A 22,222-nucleotide genomic window follows, 5' to 3' on the forward strand; every position below is an offset into this window, starting at 1 on the left:
ACATTGATGCTTCTCTCCCTCTCTTCCCTTCTCTCTAAAAATAAATAAAATGTTAAAAAATAAAAAGGAATTATTGAACCCAGGTCTTAAGAGAAGGTAACAGAGGACAGAGTCAGCGGCGGGCTAAGAAGGGCAGGCCGATGGCGACAGATTTCTGATGCTGCATCACTTAGATGGCCTGTCTCCTCCGCCTGGTGGCGGAGATGCATGAAGAGGTAGGTTGGTGGCTTCAGGAAGATGGTAGAAAAGTGTACAATGGCTGCTGTGGACACTAGAAAATACTATAGAATTGTCAGATGCAAAAATCAATCCAAAAAGGTTTATTTTGATGATTTATAAAAGAAATATCACCATTGCAAATTAAAGCCATTTACAAATTTAAAAAAATTTACAGAAGTTATTCACATCATATTACATTTAAGTTTTATTAAAATATTACAGGTAGTGTTAAACAAATACAACATAAACCAAGTTCTAAAACACACAAAAGCTCTCAAAGCACATTCAAAAGCTATTGGAAGATGGTCCAGGAAAAAGTGGAAAAATATGATTTCAGGAATCAGCAGAGAAATGATTCTCACCTTTACATTACAATTGGTCTCGGGAGATGTGGCCTTTAAAAGTCACTTAAACTTTAAACTGCAACCAGAATCTTGACTTTAAATTAAAAAAAAAATTCTGGTGTAGCTCATAGAACACAGGACTTAGAATTTATACTCTGATCGACTTGAAGATAGTTTTAATCAAGAATCATGTTGTTTGTGGTTAATTCACACTTCATTTTTGTAGGTTACATGCCAATCAATATTCCGGGGAGGGGAAAGTTTGAGGATTCATCAGAACCACGGCTATGAATCTCAATGCTCCTGTCGGCTCAGGGCTTTGTCTGCACATTAACAGCCCCCAGGAGAGGAACGCCATCCAAAGACCTGGCACTGACCCTGGTCTTGGCTGCTGCCTCTGGTGAATGCAGGGCACTGTCCCTGAAGCAGGAAGGGAATGCCCGGCAGCTGACTGGGCATGCTTCCCTCAGCCCAGCTGCCAGGCCACTTTATAGAAAGGCTGGCAGCTCCATGGAGATGCTGAAGTTTGAGACGTAAGGGTCAACGATTGCTGATGACAAATAATTTTTATGAGGAAAGTAGATAAAAATAGGTGTTTACCAAGACCTGAGATTTATTATCTAGTTTAATTAAGCAAAGGTATAGAGGAGTGCACTTCAGCTCATTCCTAAGTATGGCCCTTAAAATAACTAGAACTCCCCTACTTCACAGTGCCTGATTTGCAGCTGGGTACGTGACCCTAAAATAGAAGTTCCAGCATACGTGCTATTAGTAATTAAAAATAGATGATTTCACTAATCTGGCCACTAGTGACATGTCATGATTGTAATTCTTAAAAATTTAATACATATACATTTTTTTCTTGCACATAGAATGCTTACAACATTAAAATATCAAAGGCACTTTTAGGTTGCATGATAAACAAAAGTACATGAATAGAGACAGGATTAGTTATTGGTTCTTTCAGCTTCTGTGTCCACGGTGGTCATCGAGGGCCCAGTTCTGCACTTCACCTTTGGCAAAAAGTGTGAAGAAAATGGCACCAAATACATTAATAGCAGCAGCGATCCAGAAAACAGTTTGCCATTCTCTAATAGTGTTCTGTAGAGAAAGAAAAAATGCACATGAAATTTTTTTGTTTGTAGCCCACTTTATAAAACAAGGTGGTCACAAGACTGTTATAATAATAACATTACTCATAAAAGAAACAACCCCAATGTCCGTCACAGTGAGACTGTGATGTATTTGTTCAGTGAAATACTATACAGCAATGAGAACGAATGCACTACAACAACAAAGACACTTCTCACAAACACAATGTTAAGCAAAAGAAGCCAGACACAAATGAGTACATACGGAACACTTATATAAAGCTCAAAGTCAGAGAAAACTGATCTATGATGTTAAAAGTCAGGGTGTGGGAGCTCTTGGTGGGAAGGGGGACCTGAGGGCTTTGCAAGAGAGTTACATGTTCTGTTTGGGTGCTGGTTTAGGTGTATGTACCAACTTTGCAAAAATTTGTTCAGCAGTATACTTAGGATTCGTGTATTTTAAAAATACATGTTATACTTCAATAAAAAGTTTACTAAGACTAAAACATGAGGAATATCCTTGAGTCCTGTGTTACTAGGCAAGTATTATGCCTGCATATCATCTCCCAAGTTCTTAGGGGGGAAGGTCAGGCGCAGATCAAGTGAGGATGAACTGAGACCGACTTCAAGTTTGAGCCTGGCCTGAAAGATTCCACATGGCTCTCGCATGGCACACCATGTAAGACATGCACTGGATTTGTCACCAAGAGATCAATACAATGTAGTTGTTCAGTGTATAATCCACTGGTATAAAGGCATCAGACAGTTATTGAAACTTCTGGGTCATGTGACTAACTTTAACAATCATTTTTTTGATTTTTTTCAATTTCAGTCTTATCAGAGTACTACATTTGCAGCATTAAACAGACAAACAAACAGACAAAAACAAACCTAAATCCTTTAATTTAGGATTGGATTCTGCCAATCCCAGCAGCACTGGCAATGAGAAAGAAAAAGAAAAGGCAGTAGGAAGCTAGTGTGAGGTTATTTACTTAGGAAAAAAGGAAAAACATGAAGAAAGGAGCACTGTGTAGTTAAGTTATACTTACCTGAGATGAATGTATTTTAGGGAAAAAAATCTTAGCTATCCACCTTAAATTTTAGTAACTATTCAGATATGCTAACAACGCGTCACTATCCTGGAGGCGGGGTTAGTCAATAATGATATCACACACCAGAAAGAGACGTTCAACACAGCTTTGCAGGGTTCCTACGACAAAGCTTCCATCTGTGGGAGTTTTACAGAGTAAAATAGTGGCAGAGTGCTGGGAGCACCAGTAAGTGACAAGACCCCCTGGCAGCGTGTTGACTTTATTTTGTTGTTACATGTTCTGTGAAGATCAGGTTGGACCTTTCTGTGTCCACACGGAGACACAGAATCTCAGGACAAACCTCTTTCCCAACATACCTTTCTACTATGTGAGAGAACAGTAGCAAGGGGCGTTTAAGTCAGGGATTAGAAATGGCGGGAACGGAGAAGAAATAGGAACACCATCCGTGGTGAACACATACATGTCTGAAATCACGTACCTTCATACCAAACCAGTATGTTTGGTATTAAGAAAGTTTATTAGATCACAGAGACAAAACAAAGAGAAAATTAAGTCTTTTTTAGAGGTTTAAGTCAGCTTTTTTTTAAAAAGATTTTATTTATCTTTATTTTTAGACAGAGGGGAAGGGAAGGAGAACAAGAGGGAGAGAGATGTCAATGTGTGGTTGCCTCTAGAGCGCCCCACGCTGGGGACCTGACTCAAAACCCAGGCACATACCCTGACCGGGAGTTGAACCTGTGACCCTTTGGTTTGCAGGCCAGCGCTCAATCCCCTGAGCCACATCATAAGTCAGCTTCTTGAAGAAAAGAACCGGTCCTTTAGGTTTTTTAAGTAGTAGAAAACTGGAGTCGGAAAGGGCCTTTGAGGTCATTCATTTTGATCTCTTACACAAAGTAGGCAACCTTTTGCCTTGCAGCAACTCTGCTTACTGACCTGGCCCATGCTGCCAGCCACAGGCCGGAGAGATGCCTCCCGGCCCACACTGCTCCCCGGGGCTCGGCCCTTGCTTGGCCCAGACCGAGTGCAGTCCCCCCCACACCCCAGCTCCGTCCTCCAGGGCTTCGTCCACCCAAACTGGTTATTCACTGAGCACATTGTTTCTGCAGCATGTCATGCTGTACTTTATTTGAGTTCATATAATCTCTCAATGATGATTTTCTCAAGTACAGAAACTTGTTTGTCATTTTTTGCCTTTGAATCCTCAGTATTTGGCATATAAATAAGCACTCAAGAAATGCCTTTTGAATACGTGGTTGACTGCTTCAGGGCTCATTAATTCATAAGGCAGGCCATCCCATGGAGTATTAGCTTTAAACAAAAAACTTCCTATTGTCCCCTCATAGGTTCTCTCCACCTGTCTTTGTGAAACGGCTGAAAACAAGTCACCATCTTTCATCCGGTGGTCCTTCAAACATGCGAAGACACTTATCTGTCTTCCCAAGTCTTCTGCTCCTCAAAACGGTCTCCGTTATTTCAGCTGCTCCCTGTTCACTCTCACATGATTTTCTGACACCTACCTTCACGCACCCAATTCTGGAATAGTTATACACTACCAATTTTTATTCATTCAAATAAAGACACAGTCACTTCTCTGGTATAATATCACAACTTATAAGTACTTGTGTAGCTTAGGCTACGAGATCTTTGTTTAACTTAGTTCTATTGTTCTGTCTAAAATCCAAAGTGCGTTCTTTGAAAATATACATTCCTACCCATTAAGATATTTACTGTTTGGCCCTGGCTGGTGTAGCTCAGTGGATTGAGCTCAAGCCTGCGACCCAGAGTATCGCAGTTTGATTCCCAGTCAGGGCACATGCCTGGGCCGTAGGCCAGTTCCCGGCAGGGGACATATGAGAGGCAACCACACATTGATGTTTCTCTCCCTCTCTCCTTCCCTTCCCCTCTAAAGATAAATAAATAAAATCTTAAAAAAAGATATTTACTGTTTGTTGCTATATGGAATTGCATAAGAATAAACATTAAGAATTTTGCCCTTAATTAAAATATACTTAACTTTGACACAGATGTTTAGCTTCCAGGGCACTGTTCAGATCTTTTCAGTTTATAAGTTAATGACCTACTTACCTCAGGGGTCAGACTTTTAGCAATGACAGGCCCGACCATTCCTGGAATAGTGGCAAATGTATTTGTGATCCCCAAGAGGATACCGGCAAACCTGCAGAAACATTTGCACAGATGTTTATGTTGTGCTACACATTTAGGTAGCTTTTTTCAATAGCTTAGCTATACCACTTCCAGGCTGCATCCTTTTCTTTAAAAAAATTTTTAATTTATTTTTAGAGAGAGGAGAAGGGAGGGAGAGAAACACTGACGTGAGAGAGAAATATTGATCATCACCTCTTGGACATGCCCAACCAAGGACCGAACCCTCAACTCAGGCATGTGTCCTGGCCAGGAATTGAACCAGTGATCTTTTGCTTTGCATGACAACACCCAACCGTGCCATGCTGGTCAGGGCCCCAGGTTGTATTCTTACAAAACTTTATTTCTAAATGAAATGCCTTATTGGAACATCACATTACTAAAATGTTTAGCTGGTGAAGACCTTGCATTTCAATAGTTAATTAGCATTCTAAATGATATAAACATAGCCATTAAAAAATCCCTTTTATAGTGATGTAGAAAAGTGCTGAGATATGATTTCCATACATGAGCATATCTAGATAGGAAGCTTGATATGTCTTAAAATTTTTTTAAGTTAAAAAAGTTCAGCTCTGGCCAGTGTGGCTCAGTTGGCTGGAGTGTTATCCTGTACATCAAAGGGGTGCAGGTTTGGTTCTAGTCAAGGCACATGCCTGGGCTGTGGGTTTGGTTCCTGGTTGGGGCACGTGGGAAAGGCACCCAGTCGATGTTCTTCTCTCACATCAAGTTTCTCTCCCTCTTGCTTTCTCCCTCCCTCCCCTCCTCTCTAAAATCTATAAGCATGTCCTCAGGTGAGGATAAAAAAAAGGGTTTATTTCCTGATTACAAAATTTATTTCATTGTTGAAAACTTAAGAAAACATTAAGAAGAAAATAAAATGATCTATAATGCTTCCATAGATAGATAAGCAGCATTAACATTTTGGCAAATACCCTAATTACTTTTATATATATTTCTAATATATTACAGAAGTGGGATCATATTGAACATCAATTTTACAACTTACTTGCTCCACTTATTACATATCTGCTTGTAGTTAACTCCTTGAACAATGTCCCAGAAGTAGGCAAGTTTGGTCTACAGTGTGTGTGGGGGCGTGTGTGTATGACAAAAAGAATGCATTTAAAAAAAGATTTTTATTTATTTATTTTCAGAGAGAGGGGAAAGGAGGGAGACAGAGAGGGAGAGAAACATCAATGCATGGTTGCTTCTTGCACACCCCCTACTGGGGACCTGGCCCACAATCCAGGCATGTGCCCGGACTGGGAATTGAACCAGCAACCCTTTGGTTGCAGGCTGGCACTCAATGTACTGAGCCATACCAGCCAGGGCAGAATGCATTTTTAATAAGCTCAGAAAAAGTTCTGATTTATTTTAAGGGTAAATCTTAGAGGAGTGGGATATTCTTATCTATGTTTACATGCAAATCTTTAAAGAAAGGATTCCTGCCTGTATTTGGGAAATGCTAACAATCTGTTGATTTCTCCAGTACATAAGGAAGGTATATAAACTAAACAAGACTTCCATAACCAAAATGTTAGGTACCATCCTAAAAAGAATAAAATGCTTATCATTTTCTATAAAGAAGTCATATTGGAGTAGTAATCAGAAGACCTAAAGATTCCTACCTAGTTCTTCCATAAACCATCTGTATGACCTTTGGCAAGTTAGTGATAGATTATTTCCCTTACCGTTGATGGGTTCATAGATCTATACATACAACATATCTGGTAGTCTCAGCTGAGCTCCCTGACATCCCATCAAGTATATGAAAATAAACATTTTAAGTGCAATATACATACGGAAATGTGTAAAAACCACAGGTGTACAGCTTGATGAACTTTCACATAGTGAACACAATCGTGTCATTAGAACCTGATCAAGAAACAGAACCTACTGGTATAACCACTTTAAAGGACATTTCATATATGGCCTCTCAGACTGTATAAATTTTAATTTAAATAATCATACTTTTGTAGGGCAACCCCTTTCCTACTCAAAAACCTACAAGAATGGTTTAATGCTTACTGTGATCTTCTGCCTAATTTACAATGGCCTGACCCTGGTTCATCTACCCAGCCCTGCTTCCTGGTACTGCACAGTATACAACTTCAGATCCTGAGAGCTCTCATTCCAGCTGTTCGCATCTGTCATGCTCATTCCTTGCACTTATCTTTATTCCTACTATATTCACTATCTGAAACCCACACTCAGTCCATCCAAACCACTTCCTTGGCACCTGTCCCATGAAGCTTTCTCTGTCTAGTTCATTCATCTTGAACTCTGTCTTCTTAGAATCTTTATTGTCTGTATAGCTAGTACTACATGTTTTAAGAGATGTAACCGTTCTGTAATTCATGTTTGCTAACTCTGCCTCCATAGTCTCACTGCAAACTCATGTTTTACTCCCCTTTATTATTTCCAGTGGCCAGGACAACATATGTGCTCAGTCAGTATATGCTGCCCAGACAAAGTGCCCATGACCCTGGTCATTCAAGGCTCCATGCGTGGTTCCGGGGGCTCTGGCTGCAACGGCTGCTGGGGCTGTGTCCCATGGAGACTTGCACCCCTCTTGGGTGTTGGCTGCAAAGAGTGCCAGTTCCTGGTTAGAAATTTCATGTAAATGGAATCCTATAGTGTGCAACCTTTTGAATTACATACTAGGGTTGGCTGCTGAGCATCATCCCAAATTGTTGTGTGGATCAATAGTTTGTCCCTTTTTTATTGTTTTCTATCTTAACTGCAGAACTGGGATTTTCCTGTAGATAGTCCTATATTCTGGATTTGGTAGATTGCTTCCCCCAGGTATCATTTAACTTAATGTTATGTCTACTGTGTTTCTTGTAAACTGGTAGGATCTAGGTTCTGGATCCTAGAGGGTTCATTAGATTTAGGTTTGATGTAGTTAGCAAGAAAAATTAAAGGTGATGGTGTAGTTAACAATTAATTAACCAAGTAAATGGCATTTATTATTTTTCATAAAAATCACCTACACATAGGAAAAGTCTAATTAGAGCTTTTAATTTTAACGAGATAAACAGGGTTATTATAAAATAAAATTACAGTCAAAATTAATGAAGCTTGATATTTATTAGTCTGTATAATCTTTAAAAATTTTTATTTATTTATTTATCTTTAGAGGGGAAGGGAAGGAGAGAGGGAGAGAAATATCAATGTATGGTTGCCTCTCATGTGTCCCCTGCTGGGAACTAGCCTGCAACCCAGGCATGTGCCCTGACTGGGAATTGAACCATAATTCTTTGGTTCGCAGGCTTGAGCTCAATCCACTGAGCTACACCAGCCAGGGCTTAGTCTGTATAATCTTATTGTGGGATAATACTATTTCTATTAGGGTTTGGGATCCTCAGTACCTTGGCTGCAGACTACAGATCTGAAATTTCTCTCCCTCTTTAGATATGAAAAAGCCTGCTATGGACTGAACTGTGTCTTCCCAAAATTCCTATGTTGAAGACCTAATCCCTAATGAGACTGTCCCTTTGGAGACAGCGCTTTAGGAGGTCATTAAGGTTAAATGAGGTAAGGGTGGGGTCCTAACACACTATTTTTGGTGGCCTTATAAGAAGAGGAAGAGAGAGAGAGATCACTCTCTTGAACTCTGTGAGGAAGTACTGAGGAAAGGCCATGTGGAGACACACAGAGAAGGTGACTGTCTGCAAGTCAGGGAGAGTCCTCACCAGAAACTGATCATGCTGGCCCCGTGACTACAGATCTGTAGCCTCCAAATTGTGAGAGAATAAATTTTGTTTTTTTAAACTACCCAGTCTATTTGATATGGCAGCCCAAGTTGACTAATACAGTGCCTGAGTAAAAATACCTGCTGAACATAATTCAGTTATCTATGAACATCAGGAATTTTTATGTTCAAAACTCCTGCATAGAGGATACCATGACAAAACCATGTGGCACAAATCTTTTTGGCTTATGCCCTTCAGGGAGCGTATCTTAAATTAACCAAGCTTGGCAGAACCTGTCCTTTTTTTTTTTTAAACCATTAACACCTTGGCAGTAGGAGGAAGTGAGTGCAATGTTGCCAGGCCTTTTCAGTGACAGATATTAAGTGCTGATGAATGTTGTGAAATTCTAAATGTTAGCACCAAGAAGCTCGTTCAAGTATTTATATTACACTAGGCCAGGAAGGGCCATGAAAGATGGATGACTGCTTAGAAAAATACACGTGGCAGGGACTCAGTGTGGATTCTCTGCTACTGGACTACTAGAATCCTGTGGGATGAACAGTTAAAAACCTACTCAATTCCCTTAAACTGGGGCAACAAAATTACCTACAGAAAATCCCTATTTCAGTCTACAGAAGAAAAGGCTTATAAATGCCTTCTGCACATTTATATGTTAATAGGAACACTGATTATTGAAAAACCTTATGTCAGGCGTGGTTCTAAGTATTTTACATATACACACACAGATATAATCCCATTTTAATAGTAAACTCAACCCCATGGGGAGGGATTATTTTCATTCTACAGACAAAGGCCATAACAATTATCCAATTTGTCTGATTCTAAATCAGTACTTACTATTTTAATGTTGTAATACTTCCTCATTAAAAAACACAGCCATTGCTGAATTCAGTCTGTAGGAAAAATCAGTTTTCTCATGCTTAATTTTCTTACCACAAGCCTCAGTGCTGAATGCTTAAAGGTCATGCTCAAGTGTTGTTCTAATGAGCACTGTTATTGACTGCATGGGCATCAGTTGTCACCAAAGACAACGAGCAACTATGTAACATGGTCATAGACATGTAAGCCCCCAGTTAACTAGACATGGGGGACTAGAAACAACTAGTATGCTCTGAACAAAGAAATTCTAGTAGGAAACTAAAAACTGAAAGCTTATCTTAAGGGTTGAATCAAAATATAAGGGAAATAATTTCGACTTAAATGAGATTAATTTACAATTGTACAGCTGTGTAATTTTAAAAGTTATATATGTTGTTCACACATAGATCATACATATGTTAATCACAGCCATAAATCTGGTGCCTTGATTAGCTTAGAGCACGCACAGCATTCTTCATTACCAGAGGCATACAGGCACTTAACCATTTTCCTAACTTCTACAACTTCGCCAGCATCATTTGTCACTAAATTGTTTAGCTTCATACCATATCTAGAAAAATGTCTTCACTGACTTACAAGACTCACGAAATGTTAAGGCTGGACCAGGGTCTTGAGGATGTAGAGTTCAACCACTTAGCTGATGCTCGAAGCCCACTTTCAGGATCCTACCTGCAAGTTGTTCAGTGCGTGCTTCAGGACATGACCTGACCACACTCCAAGCCAGCACACACTCACACAGATGCAAGCAGGGACTGTTACTCTCACATCTGTGTCTCCAACACTGGGGACACAGTGGCTGGTACAGTTTTTTTTGATTGACTAGATCCACGAATCAGCTTGCTATGACACTGAAATTTCATAATTGGAAATCTATCTACTTGTACATCTAGTTCATTTTTTTCATCCTGTCCAAAAGAACACATTGGGACACCTCTTTGAAATCCTGATATACCAAATATACTGTGTTTCCTCTATGTATAAGGCTGAAAATGACATTGAGATATTAGACTTTTTGCTATTTTGGCTCAGTAATCCAATGGTGGCTCCTTACTGGTCAATATTTTCTTTTCTAAGAGCTCACCAATCATCCATGTAATATTTTACTTGGATTGATTTGTGACCTTGGTCATGGCACCTGACTCAAAATTTGCCAGAAAATAATAATTGCTTACTGAATTATTTGCAAATATATTTATTACATTATGAGCTAAGTATTATGTGTGAGTGTTTGTGTGTTCTATTTAATCCTCACAACAATCTTAGAAGGCAGGCACCACACACCTTTGCTTTTTTTCTTTTCCAGCATCCACTTTGATCTTTTTAAACAAGAACTCCAATTTCTATTTGCTAATCCAATTTTCCTTCACTGTCAGTTTAAGAAAGCTGTGTTGGCCCCTTGACAGATTCCAGAACTTCTGACAGACTTCAGGCACCTGATGAATCTTGAACTACATTTTCAACCCATAAAATGGGGTGAATGGTTTACTACCTTCCTTCTGGGTAGGTGGTTGCTGAGGCAATTTTACAATATGCTCCTTATCACTTTTCCTCTCATATTTGTTTACTTAGTTACCTAATAAACTCACATTAACTGAGGCAACCAGAGTGTGTGTGTTCTCTGCAATGAGTTCTTTTCTCCGAATTCTCAAAATAACTTCTAGTTCCTTGACAATGACCAATTTTTAATCTTTCAAAAAGTAATTGAGAGGCAACTTAATGTAGTAGAAAGATCCCTGGACTATGAAGGTAGAAGGCCTGATTCAAGCCTCAGGCCCACCATTTACTAGCTGTGACTTTAGAAGTCAATGACTCCTCTGTGCCTAGGTTAGTAGCATAAAGAAATATTGTTAAGTCTTTTAACAATAGACCTGCTATTTCCTTGAATCCCTTTTTTGGGGGGAGGGTGGTCAGGGTCAGGTTCTAATTTGTGAATCTCAAATACATGCCTCAAGTCACTGTGCAGAATGAAGGCAAGCTGGCTCCTTCCTGTCCTCTCTTCCACAGAAATTTGGTGAAGGAAATACACATATAAGTCCAGGAGGCACAGAGAGTCCCAAACAATTTGGACCCAAAGAGGACCACACCAAGACACATCACAATTAAAATGCCAAAGGTTAAAAATAAAGAGAGAATCTTAAAAGTAGCAAGACAAAAGAAGAGAGTTACCTACAAAGGAGTTTCCATAACAGTGTCAGCTAGTCTCTCAAAAGAATCTTTTCAGTCTAGAAGGGACTGGCAAGAAGTATGCAAAGCAATGAAAAGCAAGGACCTACAACCTACATTACTCTATCCAGCAAAGCTATCATTTAGAATGGAAAGACAGATAAAGTGCTTCCCAGACAAGGTAAAGCTAAAGGAGTTCATCACCAAGCCCTTATTACATGAAATGTTAAAGGAACTTTTTTAAGAAAAAGAAGATCAAACTATGAACATTAAAATGGCAACAAATTCACAACTGTTGATAACTGAATCTAAAAAACAAAGCAAATGACCAGAACAGGAACAGAATCATAGACATGGAGATTATTTGGAGGGTTATCAGCCAGAAGGGGGAAGAGGAAGAATGAGGAGCATCTCTGCTCCTTAGCAGGGATGAAGAAGTATCACTGGTAGGTACAAAATAGACAGGGAGATGTTCAGAATAGTGTATGAAATGGAGAAGCCAATGAATTTAACATGCACGACCCATGGGTATGAACTGAGGGGGGGGTTGGGAGAACTGCTAGAGTGAATGAGGGCACCAGGCAGAGATGGACAAAGGGGGAAAAATTGGGAGAACTATAATAGCATAATCAATAAAAACCCTTCCCAGGACCAACTTTCTCTCCCTCTTTTTCTCCTTCCCTTCCTCTCTCTCTGAAAATAAATAAATAAAATATTTTAAAATATATATATATATATTAAAATAAATAAATAAATAGATATACATGTAGTTGATAAACAAACTCAGTTATTTAATCCACTGATTTCTTTAATTAAAAGTTATGGTTATATGCCCTGGCAGGTATGGCTCTAGATTGAGCACTGGCTTGTGAACCAAAAGGTTGCCAGTTTGATTCCCTCTCAGAGCACATGCCTGGGTTGTGGGCCAGGTCCCTAGCTGGGGGTGTGCGAAAGGCAACTGATTGATGATTCCCACACACATCAGTGTCTTGCTTCTCTCTTTCTCCCTCCCTTCTCCTCTATCTAAAAATAAATAAATAAATAAGTGTTACATTACATTAAAAAATTTTAAAACCATTACATTTAAAATTTTTTTAAAGTTATGGTTATAGAAATGAAGAGATATCTAAACAAATTTCACATTTCATTTACTAGAATTAGGAAAGAATAACATTTATTAAACATAATATATATTTAATATTTATTTATTTATTTATTTATCTATCTTTAGAGGGGAAGGAGAGAGGGAGAGAAACATGGATGTATGGTTGTCTCTAGTGCATCCCCTGCTGGGAACTGGCCTGCAGGGAACTGGCTTGCAACCCAGGCATGTACCCTGACTGGGAATTGAACTGCAATCCTCTGGTTTGCAAACCTGCACTCAATCCACTGAGCTACATCACCCAGGGAAAAATAATATATATTTAAAGATCTCCTTTTTTGCTAACTTTGTACAGAAAAGTGTCACTGTAATTCACTCTAAAAAGATTTACAAGTCTACACTGATAACATTTTAATTCTCTCAAGGCTGTAAGATCATTTTTCAAAATCCAAAAGGAAGTGAAAAAAGGTCTAAAACAAAGCCTAGTAGATTATTCAGCATACAAAAGATGTAAAAGAAATAATTTGATAAAATTGCAGACTTTTGTTTTTGTAAATAAATTTTTGACAATAGTCAATGCTTTATGTGGTTTCTAAGTGGTAATTAAGATTTCTTAGCAGAGGCAATACACTTAGTAATGAAAGCATATCATCTTTGCAGGAATCTTGGTTTCTAAATATCAGTCATCACTAAAAGGAACCAGGATTCCTTGGAGAAATGGCTGACTCCAAGGCAGGGAAGGTATAAGATGAACCCAAAACATCTGGTTGTTCCATCAATATGAAATTACTCAACGGGGAAAAGAAAAAATAAAGCTGGGGCATGACTACAGGTCACAGGAACTGGCTAAAAAGTTTTCCCATTGGCTAAATCTGAGAAAATGTGTGCATAAAAAATAAATATGGACAGTAATGGATTATAATTCATAAAGTAAATTATGAAACCTTGAAGTCCAAACTGATAATTGATAAGCAACAAAATCCAGACTGATAAGTGTGGAGGACAAGGTTGAAATGGAAACGGCCATAGTAACACTTGGTTTGGCATGGATCGTCAAAAGACACTCCATCTAAAGTTGGGGGTGGTGAGGGGAGTTTGGGGAGGAGCAGGATGTCTGCATGATTTCATCCAGAGATGCTATTTTAGTTGAAGGAGAAAAACATAACTAGTTATTAGAGAAACTTGACAACACCTTGACTGGGTAATCAAAATTAACATCACCAGAGTCCTCTGAATGTGATTTCCTGAGGTCACAGGCCAGTTATTCTGGCCAAGGACACAGTACCTGAGTTCAATAATGACTGGGCATTCCAGGTATATAGACTACTATGAGCAAAGGGCCAAAGGTAGGAAAGTACATGTGCGTGCTTTATTTTTAGAAAATAAAGAGTAATTTAGTTCAGCTAATCCCTAGAAGATGAGGCAAGGGAGGGAGAAATAAAATTATAAAGATAGGTTGGGGCCATAATGTGGAGGATTTTGCATGTTGGCTGAGAATTCTGTATTTAAATTTAATAGAAACTATAAAGATTGATTTTATTACACATGAATAGGAAAGAAAGCTTTAAAGAAAAATATGGTAAGATCAATACACATATAGTTTTTCAGAAAGAATTTCAACATGGTATTGAATATGGAAGTTTATTTCCTTTCTTCCATTCATGAGATCGATTGACGGAGCGGGCCCAGGTGCCAGGTCCACTGTGGTACAAAGGACAGAGTTATTCCCTGCGCTCTCGGACCTCACAGTCCTAGAGGTTCTACTTAGGCTGTCTTTTATTTCAAATGGTTTCTTGGTCCAGTGCCTAACTGTTACAGGTTTCTTTCTTTGGTTCCTCACCGTTAAGGGTACGTGCAGCACTGATCGTGCTTTCTCTACCATTAGCAGCAGTTATAATGTATTTTATGTACTGTTTTTATGGAAACACTGTGTACACAGGTGATGATAGTTAGAAATTTAAATTTAAAAAACATCTTCATGCTTTAATTATTGTGTAACTGAAATCTTGTTTAAGAATTTAGTTATTTCTAGAGTAGTCAAATCCATAGAGAAGAGAGAGGAAAGGTGGTTGCCAAGGACCGTGGGGAAGGGGGATGGGAAGTTAGTTTAATGGGAAGGTAAAGTTCAGGAGATGGTTTGTGGTGGTAGCTGTTCAACTATGTGTATGCACCTAATGCCACAGAACTGTACCCTTAAAATGGAAAATATCATGTTATGTATATTTTACCACAATTAAAAATAATTTAACATTAATCATAGCCAATCTTTATATTTGTACTCACGAAGGAGCAATATCCAGGTGGTTGATGCTAAATCCAGAAGAGCAGAAGCCTCCTAGTGTTGTTGATATGGTTAGGAATGCAACAGCCAAAGAATAATCACAACCTATAAATCCAGCGGCAACCAGAAATACTGCAGGTCCAATCATTCCTGAAGTTAAAAGGTTATAAAAAGAAAAAGCCCTGGCATTAACATTTGCTTGCTGTACCTTAATATAGCACAAATCTGATATTTGGTATCACTGCCACCTACTGTAGAAACACTGTATTACCTAGAAGACTTCAAGTTTAAATTACATAGTTTCATAGAAAAAACTAGTGGAAAACAGTCATGCAACTAATGAAACTAATATAAAAGTAAAAGGAAACTCTTGTTATGCAGTCCATTAAATTTACATGTGATGAAGACTCAGCTAGAGTTTCATCTACAATGTTAGAGAAAAGAGCAAAAAGAGAAAAACTGAAAAATATGGTCCCAGAGAGAAGCAATAGAGTGTGATTTAAAATTCAAAGAAAATAAATTAAATTATAAACTGTTGGATAAAGTTCGAAAAACACTCTAGGTTTTAACAACTGAAAGCAATATGAATAGCTTATTACAGGCAGTTAAGCATAAAATACAACCTAGGAAGGGACTTAGTGCGTGGGCTGCCACTTTTTCCGTGTCCGCAGCAGTGCGATCCGGAAACACTCTGTGGTGACAGGATGTTGTATTTGTACATACTGCAACTGAGAAACTAATTTTCAAATTTCAATTGAATTTAAATAGCAACATTTGGCTGGTGGCTACTGTACTGAACAGATCAGGTCCACAGAAAGTCAAAAAAGGAGAAAGGCCTTTTTAAAAATCTATTCTAAAGGAATTTATTTCCCTTGAAGATATGGAATAATTTCTTGAGTCTAAATAAGTAAGCAGTGGAACAGGACAGCAAAGTTCAGTAGTAGTTTAGAAGTGTTTACATAATAATCCCAGTAAGCAGTGAACAGGACAGCAAAGTTCAGTAGTAGTCCAGAAGTGTTTACATAATAATCCCAAATAGGATAATTCTGTACGCTAATGCACTATATGCATTAAACATTCTGTTTTAATATGTGAAAAAAATAAATGATGAATATTATCACTTATACTTTGCCTTACACTGTAAACACAGTAAATAACTCAAAACAAAACCTGATTCACTTCACTTACCTATAAGGCTAAAAACTCTTCGAACACATATAGTTGAAAAATTCCATTTTGCTCTTAAATGGTCAGCAGCTTGACCAGACAGGATCATACATAGCCAACAGCCAAAATAAGGCACTGCTGATAAAATTCCATTCTGGGAGGAATAAGAAGATACAGGATGAATTATGGTGACAGGAAAACCCAAAATAAACACACACATACCTCTACCACCACTTGAAAACAAAAGAAATCCATAGCACTATACTGTTAATTTTACATAGTTACAGTTAATAAGTTTGGTTTACAGAAGGATTTTGGGGATTCAGCTCAGTGCAGTCCCTAAGATCTTGTCTTCGAGGGAACGAGAGTTCACCACAGCCAAGTCTGCTCAAGGAAATCTTGACTGTTATTTTGGGCCTTGGGCTGTAGCTTCAGGGAGAGAAGCCAAGTCTTCCTATTAGCTTATGGATTTTCCCCACTGAACAGTTTCTGTCTTCAGTTTTCACTTATTTACTTTTAAAATATTTTTATTATAAAAAACATACAAAAACAAATAAATATGTATCTTAATGGATTATTCTTTTTTAAATTGACTTTAGAGAATGGAAGGGGAAGAGAAAGAGGAACATCGATTTGTTGTTCCACTTATTTGCGTATTCACTGGCTGCTTCTTGTATGTGCCCTGACCAGGAATCAAATCCACAACCTTGGCGCATCAGGATGATGCTCTACCAACTAAGCCGCCCAGCAAGGGCTCTTAATGAATTATTTTTAAGTGAACACCATCTAGGGCAAGTGCCTGGTACACTAGCACATGCTTTGAGCAGTGGACAAAAGACAGTGAAGTGACTGAAAAACGCTCTTTTAAGTTACCACCTGAACAAAATGAAAGCACCAGGAGATAGAAAACAGAATTGATTATAAAAATAAATGGTTTTTTTTTTTTTGGTAAGAAACGATTTGACAGCTTTTAAGATAAATCATAAACTCTGTAAAATAAAGAACACACACTCAAAAAAAGAGAAATATTTTTTCTATTCATATTTCCTTAGCACAAACCTGAGGTGCCAAGATTAAATGGCCTAATTCTGATAAAAACTAGTGTTTTTATAGTCTGAGATGGGTACTCTCCTTAGTGTTTACACACTCAAAAAAGGCAGAAAGATATTTTATAAGCAATATTTAAATCTTGCAATAATTCTATTTAAGCACTATTCATGGTGCAGACCAGAAAATTTTAATATTTTAAATTTGTGTGCTTAAGAAAATATTTAATTTCTTTCATTATAGTTTGTGGTTCTCTGTATTAAGATGTTGTATGCTTCCAGTTCTTCTGTAACTGAAAATTTTTATTTCTTTTTGGCATTATGCCGTGTAATTTCCTTTTCAAATTTTATTCCATTCGGGCTTCTGCATAGTGGGACCACATCTATCATCACCTGTGGCAGAATCCACAGGTGAAAAGACTGTCATAAACAGAGGAGTTAGTTTTCAGATCTTGGTCTTGTTCCCTGGTGGATAAGGGTGAAAGTTTATCACAGTTACTGAATTTTTCTACTTGAAGCAGCAATTGTTTTTTACAGCTCTGATGTTAAAACCCCCCCCAACAACCTAAAACTACTAAAATCTTCAACATTTATTCATTTGATGGGCATCTTCTACAGTTACTAAGCTTTCTGTGCAAGGATACAATTCTTTACATCCACTTATTTAAAAAGTTTGTTCCAAAATATAGTATCTAAAATAGGGTGACAGATATTACCCCAACTCTCCCTGAGTTGTAAGAAATAGGAACAGTAGAATTGGAAAAAACAAGGAAAAAAGTGAGAATAACTGATGAAACCAAACTCATAAGAAAAAGTAAGCTTATAGAAAAAGATCAAGAGCTTTAAAATTTTAAATTAATGAGATTATAATTTTAAATACAAAGCTTCTCAAAGCAAGCTTTATCTTAAGCAAAAGCCATTTCATGAGTGTGATATATTGTTTTTTAAGGAAAAAATCCAAGTTGAAAAGAGGCTTCTAGGGGGTCAAATACATGGTGACAGATGGAAACTAGACTTTTGGTGGTGAGCATTCTGTAGTGAATACAGACACCAAATTATAATGTTGGTATACCTGAAACTTATATAATGCTATTAATCAGTGTTACCTTGATAATATAAAAAAGGTTTCTCCTGGCTGGTGTAGCTCAGTGGATTGAACCAAGGGGCTGCCAGTTCACAGTCAGGGCACATGCCTGGGTTGTGAGCCAGGTCCCCGGTAGTGGGTGCCCAAGAGGCAACCACATATTTATGTTTCTTTCTCTCCCTTTCTCCCTCCATTCCCCTCTCTTTAAAAATAAATAAATAAAATCTTTAAAAAAAGACTTCTATACAACTAGAGAATTACTGTCAAACTTTATTCACATTTCTTTTAATTTTGAGAGAAAAATGCAAGATAAAAAATTCTTGTTTTAAAGTCTCTCATTATAGAACTTTAAAAATCCATAAAATAGATAAAGACAACTAAGTGCACAGCAGTAATTCCTGGCCAGCTATTGATATTTCATTCTTCCCACAGTTCTCCCAGGAAAATCTCAGATAGAAACATCGGGGGAATAATCTTTAGATCTGCATGCAATTCATCACTGTAGTAGATTGTGGTCAGGTTCTATTAACAGGTAACACAGAGCAAAAAAGGTTGCTCACAACAAATCCATCCCGAGCTATTGCCAAAGCCTTGTTTTAGTTTACTTTTGTCAATGTTATTTGTGGATATATTTTTGTATAACTGATCTTGTTTTTCAAAAGTAGGCAGAAGAGATCTTCATGGTTCAGCTGCCTGAATGAAGTTCAAGGTTTGGTTCATGAGGCCAATGTTTTCAGTATGCTTTGAGAGAGAGGTGACTGGAGATACACTTTAACCATGTTTAAAGCTGGTTAACTCCAGGTTAACCAAGTTGTGTAGTCAGCCTCGCTATCTTTATATTCAGCATTGAGGCTGCTTCTTGACTCCTGGGGTGTTAGGGCCCAGGACAGGCCACCCCCAGATACCCCACAATGAATTGGTGATGATTTCAACTAAAATCACTTGAGAAGCAGCAGGAATGGGAGGAGCTCTCTGACTCCTCTTTTTGAGGAAATAAATCTCCATGTGATGAGCGTCCTCTCTGCTTCTAAGAGACACCCATATCCCAAGGGTTAGAAAAGTCCAGAGTTTAAAAGCTTGCATAAGCAAACCTTGTAAAGTCTTTACTAATTTACTACCTAAGCCCAAACCTTGCTTAGATGCCTTCCTAATGAGTAATTTCTTTGACCTGACAATTTCTCACAAGTTTATCATTTCTTTGTCTAAAAAATATAAAAAGGTGCCTGGTTCCATCAGTTCTTTGAGTCTTATTTTATGAAACGAGCATCATATTGTGGCTCCTCATGTGCATGTATTAAATAGGTTTTTCTCCTGTTAATGTAATATCAATTTTATTATTTTATTGCCAGTCCAGCCAAAAGAACTGCAAAAGTATAGAAAGTGAGGGAAATTCTCCCCTCTCCCTGATAATTTTGGTGAGCCAGTCAGGAACCCTCACTGCTGGGAAAGATTGCCTTTTCCTGGGACTGCAGCAGCTAAGAGATCCTTGAGAAATCTGACAACGAGCTGGCAAACAGGTCGACTTTTTCTTACCTGGTCAGCCTCCTGGAATCTATGAAAAACAACGTGATGAGAATTTTACTCTTTCTTTCTACATTTAGATTAGCAGGAGGGTTAGAGAGCTCTTCTCACTCCCTGCTGCTTCTTAAGTGATTTTAGTTTGAAATAATCAATATGCCAGTGTGAGATATCTTGGGGTGGTCTGCCCTGGGCCCTAACAAGGGCTATCTTTCACTTCGTGGCTGAGTAATATTCCATTGCACGAATATTCCACCTTTTGTTTATCTGTTCACTAGCTGGTGGACATTTGCATTGTTTCCACTTTTGTCATTATGAGTAATGCTGCTATGAACATTTGTGTACACGTATCTGTGGACATCTATTTTCAGTTCTCTTGGGCACAGACCTAGGAATGGAATTGCTGGGTCATATGATAACTTTATGTTTAATTTTCTGAGGATTTGACAAACTCTTATACAACTGCCATATCATTTTACATTCTCACCATTAATGTATGATTGTACAACCTCAACAACAACACTTGTTATTTTCTGTTTAAAAAAATTTTAAATAGGTGTGAACTGGTATATGGTATATATATATGGTTTTGATTTACCAGAGGAGACTGCCCAAAACCCCAGAATTTATTTATAAAAATTGTGTGTTTATTCTTAGGGCATGTTTAAACTTCAGTCACCTTCAAAGTACTCTCCAGTTGATGCAACACACTTTCAAGATGTTTTTTTCTACTGCTCAAAACAGTTTTTGAACTCTGATTTTGATGCCTTTTAGTGCTTCTGCTGTTTTTTTGTTTCACCTCTTTCATATCAGCAAAATGTTTTCCTCTGAGGACTTTTTTCATCCAGGGAAACAAAAAAAAGTTGCTCAGGGTAAGATTGGTTGAATAGGGAGGGTGGGGCTCATGATGTTTTTGGTCAAAACTGCTAAACACTCAGTGAGGCAGGTGTGCTCATAAATCACCCACCATGAAACATGTTGAGTCTTCAAAAGAAGTTCACTGAACCCACAGACAGCCTCTCACCACACCACCAGGTGGCGCACTGATACAGACGGGTTCTAGACCACTCACCTAGCAGGGGAAGCCTGTATTACAAGGGGCCAGCCCTCCAGGAGATACCACCAGTTTTCCTTACAAACTGTGCCTCATTCTCCTTAGGCTTTTCTTCAATCTCTTTAAAGACACAATCCATCAATGTAAATAGAGATAATAGGAACTCCCTCAATTTGATGAGTTCAAAGGTCCTTCTTATGTAACTTTCTAACTGTAGCTCTTCCAATGCCTAAATGATGCTGCAGAGTAACCTCTGCACAAGGACTTTGCACCTCCCAACTCCTCTTCAGCTGCCTGCAAAGCCCCACCACCATCCCTTGTCGAAGTGAATATTGGTGCCGCTTGAAGTTGTCATCTGATAGGTCCTGGCATGTTACTAGGGATTAGTAGGACTTTATGGTTAAAGGGGTACCAACCAAAAGATGCCTTGAATCAAGTGTTAACACATACTGAGAAAAGAAAGAACAACTGTGAAGCAAAAAGAGAAGTCTCTAAAATTTAGTATATTAGAGTAAAATGGAAGATACAAAATAACTGAATTTTACATAGATGAAAACAAATTCTGTGTGTAGTTTAAAATCTGTACTCTATATGAGAAGCATATGATTATATTTTCTTACCGCTTGAACATTGAACCTTAGGATCTCCTTCATGTAAGTAGGCAATAATGTCAACAAAGTATAAAAACTCCAGTTGTAAGAAAAGTGTGCAACAACAATAGCCCAAAGTGGCAAGGATTTTAGCATGGGTATCCATGGAACTGACTTCCGTGAAGAAAGCTGAAAAAAAACAGGCACATTTAGGGCAAGCTACAGCTATGTTTTGCTATGTTTAGATCTGTACCTTATCAGCCAAAATTCCATTTAGAACACACTATCAACTTTGATTAGTAAATTCCAGATTTTTAAATGAATTCTTTTAAAATATTAAAGAGTAATAGAGTCCATTTCCAGATTAGAAGAACAACAGAAATGTAATTAGAGCAATAATGTCAACCACAAACACTCGTTGTGAATGTTGTCAGAAGTCACCTGCAGTATTAATTCCTCCATCTATAAATTAGAGAACAGTGTCACAATGAAACTCAGAGGTTGGCATAAGGGCAAATGAAAGAGACTGCAAGTCCTATTAGAACTCATATTTCACTTTACAGTCTGTATTAAATTATAATGATTTATAAGAACTGTGCACTAGAACTATTTTTATGAAGCTATTTGGAGTAATTTTCTTCAAAGTTAGGGTGGAAGTACACCAGGGGTATGCAAGATGATCCACCAGGGTATGAAGAGACATATTAGAACTTTTATCTATACTCACTTTTAGTCTAAAAAATATTAAATTTT

General features: G+C 38.0%; 1 protein-coding gene across 1 annotated transcript in view; it reads right to left on the reverse strand.

Annotated features, from left to right (window-relative positions):
• Positions 1-338: 338 nt before the first annotated feature.
• SLC17A5 (solute carrier family 17 member 5) overlaps positions 339-22,222 on the reverse strand; it is a 64,137-nt gene continuing 42,253 nt past the window's right edge. Inside the window, exons 7-11 of the mRNA XM_037147383.2 lie at positions 21,500-21,658; positions 16,199-16,331; positions 15,013-15,160; positions 4,792-4,882; positions 339-1,664 (exon numbers count right to left, since the gene is read on the reverse strand). Of these exons, the coding sequence (XP_037003278.1) occupies positions 1,527-1,664; positions 4,792-4,882; positions 15,013-15,160; positions 16,199-16,331; positions 21,500-21,658 (669 nt within the window). The 3' untranslated portion in view covers positions 339-1,526. The remainder of the gene's footprint in view (positions 1,665-4,791; positions 4,883-15,012; positions 15,161-16,198; positions 16,332-21,499; positions 21,659-22,222) is intronic.

This window comes from Artibeus jamaicensis, unplaced genomic scaffold (genome assembly GCF_021234435.1).
Source record: "Artibeus jamaicensis isolate MK-2021 breed Jamaican fruit bat unplaced genomic scaffold, CSHL_Jam_final contig_1127, whole genome shotgun sequence".
Taxonomy (NCBI): domain Eukaryota; kingdom Metazoa; phylum Chordata; class Mammalia; order Chiroptera; family Phyllostomidae; genus Artibeus; species Artibeus jamaicensis.